Below are 11,397 nucleotides of genomic sequence, written 5' to 3' on the forward strand. Positions count from 1 at the left end.
CTTGAAAACTTCCTTCACACCAAACTTCAAGCAAACTCATTAGAGGGTTAGTGCACAATTAAAATTCACATATTCAGAGGTGACACAATCATTCTTAACACTTCTGGACATTGCACAAAGCTACTGGACATTAATGGATCAAAGAAATTCATCCAACCTAGCAAATACGGCAATGCGAAACAAAAGGCAGAATCTGTCAAAAACAGAACAGTCCGTAAAGACGAACCTAAAAGGGGCACTAGACTTGCTCAAATGGAAAAACTCAAACTAATGAAAGTTGCGTACATATCTGAGGATCACGCTCGTAATTTTGCAGAGTTTTTCGAATTTTCTACAGAGACTTATGCCAGAATTCGTGACAGACAGGCAATGTCGTTTCGCGCAGCGATCCCAAATATAAGATCAACTTTAACATAGAAACTTTACTTGGCACAAAAACATGATAAGGAGAGGTTGCTACAGTAGTAAACAACTTCCAAGACTCAAATATAAAACAAAGTACTGTAGTAAAAACATGGGTTGTCTCCCATAAGCGCTTTTCTTTAACGCCTTTCTGCTAGGCGCAGAAAGTGCAAATCAAGTAACATCAAGAGTAGAAGCATTAACATCATAACTTGGGGTGTTGGGAGTTTTCTCAACAATGCATTGTATCTGGTCTATATAAGTAACTCCTCTCTCATTGCTCCTAGGCTTACTATTCTCATCAAACAAATTTTCAGGAACAAGCCAAGCATAATTATTTTCCAAAGCTTCATGCATCCCTAGTAGCTTACTAGGTATTGGTGCTTTAATTTCCCTACCATCATTAACATTAATAGTATACTTAATTCTATCCATATCCATATTTTCAAGTATTTGTTTAAAATCAGGAAAGAAACCAAGCCTCTTATGCTTGATAAAAACTTTTCTAGCTTCTTTAGCTATATCTTCAAATTCTCTAACAAGGACTTTTAAAACAAAATTTCTCTTTTCTCCCATCTCTATATCCGTAAGTGTAAGAAACATATGTTGTATTATGGGATTGAGATTAACAAATCTAGTTTCCAACATGTGTATTAAACAGCAGCGAGCACTTTCATAAGTGGGGCAGTTTTTAATAATGGTATATCTTTAAAATCTTCATCCATACTAACATGGGTGAAAAATTCTTCTATATTATCTCTTCCAATGATACACCCACGCCCTACTGGTATCTTTTCCAAAGTAAACTTAGGATTAAGCATGATGAAATAAGCAAAAAGTAAACTAGGCAAATAAAATAAAGACAAGTAACTAAATTTTTTGTGTGTTTTTGATATAGAGAGCAAGACAGTAAATAAATTTGGATGGGCCAGCCCATTAAAAATTAATCCCAACCAGGCCAGTAAATTAGGTCCTTCGTGGACTATTGCTTGATGGGCCCTTTGGGCCCGTTTATTTTTTATCCCAATGTCTTGGCCGGTAGGCGGTGTTTACATTTAGGACCGTCCGAACTACTCACATCTGGGTTTGGCTGGCCTGTTTACACAAAGGTTGGTTGGCCCCTTCAATAATTGGCCTAATTTGGCTTGGTTATTGTTGGTCAAGGTGGCCCGTCAAGAAACAATGGGCCTTTTTGGGCCTGATGACGTGTAACTCACACGTTCGTTGGGAACCCCAAGAGGAAGGTATGATGCGCACAACAGCAAGTTTTCCCTCAGAAAGAAACCAAGGTTTATCGAACCAGGAGGAGCCAAGAAGCACGTTGAAGGTTGATGGTGGCGAAATGTGATGCGGCGCAACACCGGGGATTCCGGCTCCAACGTGGAACCTGCACAACACATCCCAAGTACTTTGCTCCAACGAAACAGTGAGGTTGTCAATCTCACCGGCTTGCTCGTAACAAAGGATTAACCGTATTGTGTGGAAGATGATTGTTTGCGAAGAAAACGATAGAAACAAGTATTGAAGTAGATTGTATGCGATGTAAAGAATAGGACCGGAGTCCACAGTTCACTAGAGGTGTCTCTCCCATAAGATTAAAGCATGTTGGGTGAACAAATTATAGTCGGGCAATTGACAAATAGAAGAGGGCATAACAATGCATATACATGATATGATAAATATAGTGAGATTTAATCGAGGCATTACGACAAAGTACATAGACCGCCATCCAACTGCATCTATGCCTAAAAAGTCCACCTTCGAGTTATCATCCGAACCCCTTTCGACATTAAGTTGCAAGCAACGCAGACAATTGCATTAAGTATGGTGCGTAATGTAATCAACAACTACATCCTTAGACATAGCATCAATGTTTTATCCCTAGTGGCAACAACACATACACAACCTTAGAACCTTCGTCACGATCCCGAGATATCAATGGAGGCATGAACCCACTATCGAGCATAAATACTCCCTCTTGGAGTTAAGAGCAAAAACTTGGCCGAGCCTCTACTAATAACGGAGAGCATGCAAGATCATAAACAACACATAAATAATAGATTGATAATCACCATAACATAGTATTCTCTATCCATCGGATCCCGACAAACACAACATATAGTATTACGGATAGATGATCTTGATCATGTTAGGCAGCTCACAAGATCCAACAATGAAGCACATAAGGAGAAGACGACCATCTAGCTACTGCTATGGACCCATAGTCCAGGGGTGAACTACTCACTCATCACTCCGGAGGCGATCATGGCGATGAAGAGTCCTCCGGGAGGTGATTCCCCTCTCCGGCAGAGGTGCCGGAGGCGATCTCCTGAATCCCCGAGATGGGATTCGCGGCGGCGGCGTCTGCGGAAGGTTTTCCGTATCGTGGCTCTCGCATGCGGGGGTTTCGCGACGGAGGCTTTAAGTAGGCGAAAGGGCGGAGTCGGGAGAGTCACGGGGGCCCCACACGCTAGGGCCGCGCGGGCCCTCTAGGCCGCGCCGCCCTAGTGTGGCGGCGCCCCGTGGCCCCACTTCGTCTCCCCTCCGGTCTTCCGGAAGCTTCGTGCAAAAATAGGACCCCGGACGTTGATTTCGTCCAATTTCGAGAATATTTCCTTACTAGGATTTCGAAACAAAAAACAGAAACATTGACAACCGGCTCTTCGGCATCTTGTTAATAGGTTAGTTCCAGAAAATGCGTAAATACGACATATAATGTGTATAAAACATGTAGATATCATCAATAATGTAGCATGGAACATAAGAAATTATCGATACGTCGAAGACGTATCAGGGCCCACCAAAATTTTAGTGGTGCCACTGAGATTATTTGACTTAGTTGCCTCGTACGTGGCCCACAAAAAGTCAATTTCTAAGTTGTCACATGATAATATGGCCCACGAGAGCATGCACAAACTAGAAACAATGCAGAATTACATATTAGAATAAAATTTATACATAGAGGGAATTACGGTCATGCAATAACATCGGATCAAAGTTCGTTGTGCCCACATTAGCACCAAGATATCAGTTCAACATGGACCCAAAAGCTCCGTCAGGAACCATCGCAACACCAAAATAACATTTTCAGCGCTGAACATACCACCACATGTGTGCACTACGTTATCAGGGTGACAAAGTCTACCTTTACTGGTACATGAGCATGAGCAACCTATCAATCTTTGCATACATCACACACTGCTTCTCTTTTATTTTCTTTGCCTTGGTGGCTAGCGGATCAATTAGCTCCCTCTGGCACCATTGAACAACTCTGCACTTGCCCTCTTCTATATCTCCACTTGTGCAGCAAGCTTGCTCATCGAGAAGGCAGATCCCAACATTCTGAAGAAATGTAGGCTGGGATTTAGGTGGCTTTGTCAAACCGACCGAGCGGAAAGTGTTACTCATCTCACCCTTGGTTTGGTGTACCGCAAAACCAAACCAAAGCATTACACCCCGTACGGCCATTCCCAAATTCCCCAATTCGGCAATTCCTCTTCCTCTTCCTCCCACCCCGAACCCTAACCCTAGCCAATCCCAATCCCAATCCCATGGACGACGACGTCGGCGAAGCCTCGCCACCGCCGGGCCCCGCCCCCGCACCCGCCCCCGCCCCGTCGTCGCGGGACATGGCGGCGTCCCCGACCAGCTCGCGCTCCGTCACGGAGACGGTGAACGGCTCCCACCGCTTCGTCATCCAGGGCTACTCCCTCGCCAAGGGCATGGGCGTCGGGAAGCACATCGCCAGCGAGACCTTCACCGTCGGCGGATACCAGTGGGCCATCTACTTCTACCCCGACGGGAAGAACCCCGAGGACAACTCCGCCTACGTCTCCGTCTTCATCGCGCTAGCCTCCGAGGGCACCGACGTGCGGGCCCTATTCGAGCTCACGCTGCAGGACCAGAGCGGCAAGGGAAAGCACAAGGTCCACTCACACTTCGACCGATCGCTCGAGTCGGGGCCATACACCCTCAAGTACCGAGGCTCCATGTGGTAAGCACACGCCTCTGCTCTAGATACGACACCCTCCTGCTTGGTTCCGCATAAGAATGTAGTAGTAACACTTTTGGTGCTGAATTCGCGAAAAAGCGTAGAGGTTTAGGTGCTCCTAGAGATACTTAAGCTAATGTGGATTCCTATTGGCACTGGTATTGTGATATAAATCCATGGTGAATTTATAGTGCGCACGGTAACAGAATTAATTAATCGGTGATAGTTGGGTTTCCATTTTAGTGTTCTGGTACAGCCATGCAGGTTATTTCCATTTGTTTAATCCAGTAGCATGTTACTGTTTGAATTGTCTGGTCGTCACTTTCTATTGAACGTGGTATGCGTGAGTTGTTCTACAGTACCTTGCTGCAGTATGAATTTTGTTCCTATTTTTTGGTGTAGTGTCTTATTAGTATGGTGCTATCTCTATGTGTGTTGAACTGTTGATAACGCCAACGAAGCATAGAAGAGAGACTGACGATAACATTCCATTTAAGAACTTTCCATATAGGGGAGGGCATGAAGAGGTACAGAGTTGAATGGAAGGGGATCGACTTGAGATTCTTAAGAACTAGTTCATCTCTTTGTCTAATCTCAATGGTAGCACATCTCTCCTGTGTTATAAAGGTTTATCCCCAAACATTTTTTTATCAATAACAAGAGGTAAATCCAACTAAATTGGTAACTAAAAAATCTAAAGATAATGAATGAACTAATTTTGCCATAGGTTGCACGGCTGGCCAGGTGTTCACATGATACATAACAGTTGACGATGTAGATGGCTTTTGATTATTGAGGCTCACTCCTATGAATACCACTATATGGAAGCTGCTGCCATGTAGGAGTGCATCATAATGATGAGTAGGCTGTAGAGTCCAACTCTGTTCTTCTCTTAGGGCCATTGCTTGCTACTTTGTTTCTGTCACTGAACTGCTGTAGTCTAATAGCGAATTAAATATTTGAACTTTCTAAGCCTTAATGCTAAAGCACAGTATCATTTGATTTGGTTCTGATTTCATATTTTTGCATTTAGATATGGTGACAGATCTGTTGTACCTTAGCCATGATATTTTGCTTTGCAACTATACTGTTGTGTTTAAGATCAGATCTTTTGTTGATAGGGTAGTTCCTGGGTGGACTGTATTGTGCTAAAGGTGGTTCTGTAGGAATTATTCTTCTTTATAGCATTGAACCAAAATGCTTTAGTATTCAAACTCCACTTTTTAGCATCCGGACATGTAATGATGCAAGTGGCGTGGGTGCGGGACGGCCGCCTCCCGCCTGGCTATTTCCCACCGGGATTAACGGGACAAGAGGGATGTTAGGAAGTTGGACACATGGGTCCCGCGGTACCCAGCAATAAATATTCGCTGCATGTGTTTGAGAAAGGATTGGATCGGATCATGCATGCAACTCTGTATAGCTATCAACTGTTTCGCGTTACTAAAGGGACACGTGGGCGCAGCGGCCGATTCCGTCAAGGCAAAGCGGGATAATCACACATGGGATAAACAGATTTTGCTGGCGGGACTGGAGGCGGGATCGGTGGATTGTCCCATCCCATTCACATGTTAATTTTGTTATTCACCAAATTTTGCACATTGAATGTCTGCAATTTCGATAGTATATTTCGAAGTGTGCATGTACCATCAGTTTTAGGGCATCAAAAAGTAACATTTAGTTTAAATCAAATTGTTGTCACAAGGTTTTCTAACATAACCAAATTGTGTTCTTGAAATAAAATAAAATAAAGTAACTCCTATCTAACACTTCCTCCAGGCCACTGACATGATGACCTGATGATTCAGAACTCAAGGCCTATTACATCATGCCCTCGTTAAGACTCTTCCAGATTTGCTGTTGGTTCCTGTAGATTTCCCTGCCGGGAAAAAAATATATAATAACTTAAATTTTGGACTATTTTATAAAAATAAACCAAGTCATAATTACATCACGAGGCTGTGCTTCTCGGCGTGATTAGTTACCTGCTTTTCAGTTTATCCCCAAATTGAATTGCGATTCAAGATTTGGGTGAAACTTTCTGCAACATTTAGCTTGCCCATGGTATCTACAATTTTTTTGCTGTGCTATGGTTTCCTTATTTTTGATATAAAATCTGAAAACTTGGGTATGATGCAACTAGCAGCCCATGATATTTTGAAGTGAAGTGAGGTATGCATTCTTTAAAAAAGTATGTAATAGCTTCTGGATTCTGATATTCATTCTTCATTTTAGGGGTTACAAACGGTTCTTTCGGCGAACTGCTCTTGAGACATCTGATTTTCTTAAAGATGATTGCTTGAAGATAAATTGCACTGTGGGTGTTGTGGTGTCAACCATTGATTACTCCAGGCCACACTCCATTCAGGTTCCGGACTCTGACATTGGCTACCACTTTGGTTCGCTGTTGGACAGTAATGAAGGGGTTGATGTTATTCTTAATGTGGGGGGAGAGAGATTTCACGCTCATAAGCTGGTGTTGGCTGCACGATCATCTGTCTTTAGATCTAAACTTTTTGATGATGAATTGGGTGGAGAGAAGAATGAGGTTGACGAGAGCGAGGATCTCAAAGAGATTGTTATCCATGATATAGAGCCAAAGGTTTTCAAGGTGTGTATCTATTTCGTATTTTACCAATGTCATTTCCAGTATAACCGAAAGTAAGTATTTACTATTTGCGCACACTCCTTGCAGGCGATGCTTCATTTCATCTACAGAGATTCCCTCGTTGATGATTGTGAGTTGGATGCATCAAGCTCTGGGGGTTCTATTTTTGATACTTTGGCGGCAAAATTGTTGGCTGCAGCAGACAAGTATGACTTATCAAGGCTAAAATTGCTTTGTGAATCTTACTTGTGCAAAGGCATTTCTGTGGTCTCAGTTGCGAGTACTCTAGCATTGGCTGATAGTCACCATGCTATGGAGCTTAAAACTGTTTGCCTAAAATTTGCTGCAGAAAATCTTTCAGGTACTTTAGTTTTCTCATCAAATCTGACTTAAATGCATTACATCTTCATCTAGGTATTCCGCATTTGAATTCAGGGCAATGAAAAAACTTGCTGGTCATTCTAGTAATAATCAATTCATACATGGGCAAAATGCCATGCTTGTCATTGACAAATATTTTCTTAGAGAACATTAATGGCATGAACACTTTCAACTAGAGATTACACGATCATGCTATTAGCTTCGCGGTTACATTTGTTGGACAGGTAGTAAAGTTGCAAGCTAAATCTCACCTGGAGGATGGTCTGTAGCTCAAAGCTGTGATGTAGATAGCAATTATCACTTGTAGTGATATTGCTTGGTTATCTGACATCTGAGGCATAAATATGTTTGTTCTGCTGAACTGCACTGTTCTGTAGGTATGCTAACAAACAAAAATGCAATTAGAATAACCAGCGGATAGTTTTTGTTCAGCACATAGAGATCTGTTTTGCCTTTGCATCTTTGTCAAAATTCCCTTAACCTGTCAAATTTCACTGTGTTGAATGAAAATTATCTGGTCCCCCGATTCCATCTTACCCTACTGTACCTAGAAAGTTATAGCTTCCACGTGCTGTCTTTTGATCTTTTGTTTCTTTCTTGGCGCAATTAAGTTTATAAAGCTCCATAACATTCCAGATACCCTTATGTCTCTGCAGCTGTGATCCGGACCGAAGGGTTTGATTACCTCAAGGACAACTGCCCATCACTCCAGTCAGAGATACTGAGAACTGTTGCCGGGTGTGAGGAACCGTGCAGTAGTGGCGGGAAGAGCCAGAGCGTATGGGGGCAGCTCTCAGATGGTGGTGACACGAGTGGCCGTAGGGTTAGGCCAAGAATCTGAGACGAGCCGGAACTCTGACATGGTTAGGAGCTCTTGTGTAAATGGGCATCAATTTGTTCTGTATGTTCCAAAGACGATTAACTAGCCTGACTCATCTCATCTCACCCCGCTCTTTTTTACACTTCAATTCATATGTTGTTAATAGCTATTTGATTGTTTGATCCTGGAACATTTGCTGAGTTGCTGTGTTGATACCTTGCACACGAAAGGGAAATTAGCCGATGTTTTGGCAAACTAGCTCTCTGCTGACAGTTTTGTTTAGCTGTATTCACACAAATAAACTGGAATGGAAAATTTGTCAGACTTGAATTTATACAATCAGAGGCGATCATGGAAAAGGTTGGACAACTGGATTTGGTTGACTATACATGATGTGGAGTTTGTAATTGGCCGTACAAATGAATGATGTATTAGCAAGAGAACGCCATGGAAATTCATGTATATGACGTGAACGGTTTGTTTAATTAGTTATTCCAGACATTAATTTAACAGTTCAGCTTGCGTGTCACTCAGTAACGAAAGCAGTGGATGCCTCTCGCATCTCAAAGGGACTTGATGGTGAAACGGCTTCCAAAAAATTGTCTGTTCGTTCAGTAGAAATTTACTGTGATTTAAATCGAGTATCCCTAATGCAAGTGTGATTAGTAGACACGCTCATTGGCGTGTAGTAATCGCAAAAATCATTGGCAACTAGGTGACGCGAACAACCCAAAGAATGAGATAGATGATTAACTTAGAAAAAACATTACTGATCTTTCGTACGAGAACGAAGTACACGGATGGTTTTCAGTGCAGTTTGCGAACAAAGTACAACGCACACCATATTTCGATCTTGACCAATATGCAGGAGAAAATCAAGTCAAATCTTATACCACTGCAAAATAAATAAATCAAATATGTGAAGGTGTTTATGTGTACATGTGAATGTTTGAACCAAGTGTACGAAACAATTGAAAAAGAAAACATAAAAAAGGCTAAACTAAGCTACTATCTCCACTCATTGAAACGATCTCGAAGTCAAATCCTGTCGAGCTTGGATGCTACAACGAGGGGGTTCTGACGCGCGATCTGCTCGCGGCCGACCGCCTTGTAGTCGAAATCGCAGGCGTGACCGCCGGCGTGACGATGCATGCCGCAGTAGGTGCCACCGCAGCGGCAGGCGAACCCGAGCAGCCCCACCTTCTTCCGGCACGTCTGGCACCGGTTCTTGGTAGCGGTCGTCGGAACCACCTCCTTCCCGGCCTGCACCTCGCCTCCGACTCCGGCGGCAGCAGCAGCACGCTGTCCGCCTGTCTCCTTGATCCGCAGCGACGCGAAGCTGGACACGACGCTGTCCACCGGGGGCGCGCCACCGACGGCAGTGACGCCGATGATCTGCTGCTGCTCCTTGAAGCACTTGGAGCAGAGGTTGCCGGTCGCCGCGCTGCCGAAGAAGCCGCAGTCGTTGGCGCACAGGACCGTAGCGCGGCCGTCCGAAGCCGGAACACGGCCCGCCTGCTGCGTCTCCGCCATTGCTCGCTCGCTCGAGGTGGAAGAGATCTCGATGCACGAGCGTTCTCTCCTTACGTGCTAGGGTTCTTGGCTGCTCTGTTCCGCCCGAGAGGATGTCGATGCTGCTGTGCGTGTTGCCAGGTAGATGCGTGGCCTTTTGAAGGCTCGGTGAAGTGATCCCGAATCCGAATCCAGCCCAGCTAGTCAGGACAGGTACACCGACTCACACGGGATGCAGCGCGAGCAGTCGAGAAGCACACGTCCTAGCTTGGGTACCTGTTGGATTCAAACCGATACCTGGTTGGATTCAATGTCGCAGCTAAGACACACAGTATAGTACTAGGAAAATTGCCCGTGCGTTGCTACGGCCGTAAAAAATTAAGCCTAGATACACGGATAATAAATTAGTCTCTCAAATTTGCATAAAACAAATTAAGAAAGTGAATGGCAATACCAGTCGGCCGTTGGAGATCTACTGTGAACTGAACTAAGTGCCATATAGCAGAGCATTAAATAGACAGGCTGATTAACACAAAGACATATATTTATTCTTTTTTTTGTGGGGCTAGATCTATTTGTTCAAAAGTCTATTGAATCCACATCAGTCAGCATATGCAAAAGTTCCTCCCTTCTTGGTCATTTAGTTTTGGACCAAACAACGGTGCTATTGCTTCTTGATTTTGGAGGTTGAGGAGGATATTTTTCAGGCAACTCACGGACGTATATAAACAGGATAGATCCGGAGCGAGGTGGAACTTTTCAGTAAAAATACCACAGCTAGACATAACCGATCGGCCACTTTTTTGTGGGCAGCTTCACTTCACCAATTGGGCCACTCCGATTTTTCTGTTATCTTGGACTGGATTGAGGTATACTTGTAGCTATAAATTTTGATCATACAGGATTCAAATGATCGACATGTTCGACGTGACTCCCACCAGGCAATGATAATAGGGATTTCTATTTTCGTGCCCCTGGTTCGTTAGTTGTACTCAGTTTTCCCCAGTCCCTTAGTTTTTCCTCAGTTTTCCCCTCCTCTAGTTTGAAACACGCACAAGTGCTGGAACGGCCGGTAGCCGTCAGAGTCGAGGCCTTGACCGTTAGTCTGACCGGGTGGGGCCGCACAGGGCAGCTCCTCCCCGACCGTCTCGTGCCGACGGGTAGGGTCGGAGACACGCTCTGAGCAGCCATCCATCTATCGCCGACGTGTGGGCCGTTTTATTTCATGATTTTATACGCGGTGCTGCCAATGACAAATGGGGCCGCTCTATAGGGCTGCCGCAGCCAATGACCGAGTGGGGTCGTATATTTTTCAAGAAAAGACATATATTGCCGCTTCTGTGGGCTGCCGCAGCCAATGACCAAGTGGGGTCGTCTATTTATTTAGGGAAACTCATATATTGCCGCTCGTGGGGCCTCCGCAGCCAATGACCAAGTGGGGTCGTATATTTTTCAGTAAAAGACATATATTGCCGCTTGTGGGCTGCCGCAGCCAATGACCAATGGGGTCGTCTATTTATTTAGGGAAACTCATATATTGCCGCTCCGTGGGGCCTCCGCAGCCAATGACCAAGGGGGGTCGTCTATTTTTCAGAAAAGACATATATTGCCGCCTCGTGGGGCTGCCGCAGCCAATGACCAAGTGGGGTCGTCTATTTATTTAGAGAAACTCATATATTGCCG

At 44.3% G+C, this 11,397-nt stretch overlaps 2 protein-coding genes across 2 annotated transcripts; one reads left to right on the forward strand and one right to left on the reverse strand.

The window, feature by feature from the left end:
• The first annotated feature begins 3,926 nt into the window (after positions 1-3,926).
• Positions 3,927-8,402, forward strand: LOC124681359 (BTB/POZ and MATH domain-containing protein 5-like). The gene is made up of 4 exons (XM_047216285.1): positions 3,927-4,396; positions 6,629-7,004; positions 7,089-7,362; positions 8,039-8,402. Exons 1-4 carry the CDS (start codon positions 3,954-3,956, stop codon positions 8,221-8,223), a joined length of 1,278 nt encoding a protein of 425 aa, XP_047072241.1. The 5' UTR covers positions 3,927-3,953; the 3' UTR covers positions 8,224-8,402.
• Positions 8,403-9,240: 838 nt separating this feature from the next.
• LOC124681357 (zinc finger A20 and AN1 domain-containing stress-associated protein 10-like) lies at positions 9,241-9,735 on the reverse strand. The gene has a single exon (XM_047216284.1). The coding sequence runs from the start codon at positions 9,733-9,735 to the stop codon at positions 9,241-9,243; it is 495 nt and encodes a 164-aa protein (XP_047072240.1).
• Positions 9,736-11,397: the final 1,662 nt, after the last annotated feature.

The sequence above is a fragment of the Lolium rigidum genome, unplaced genomic scaffold (assembly GCF_022539505.1).
Source record: "Lolium rigidum isolate FL_2022 unplaced genomic scaffold, APGP_CSIRO_Lrig_0.1 contig_40668_1, whole genome shotgun sequence".
Lineage (NCBI taxonomy): Eukaryota > Viridiplantae > Streptophyta > Magnoliopsida > Poales > Poaceae > Lolium > Lolium rigidum.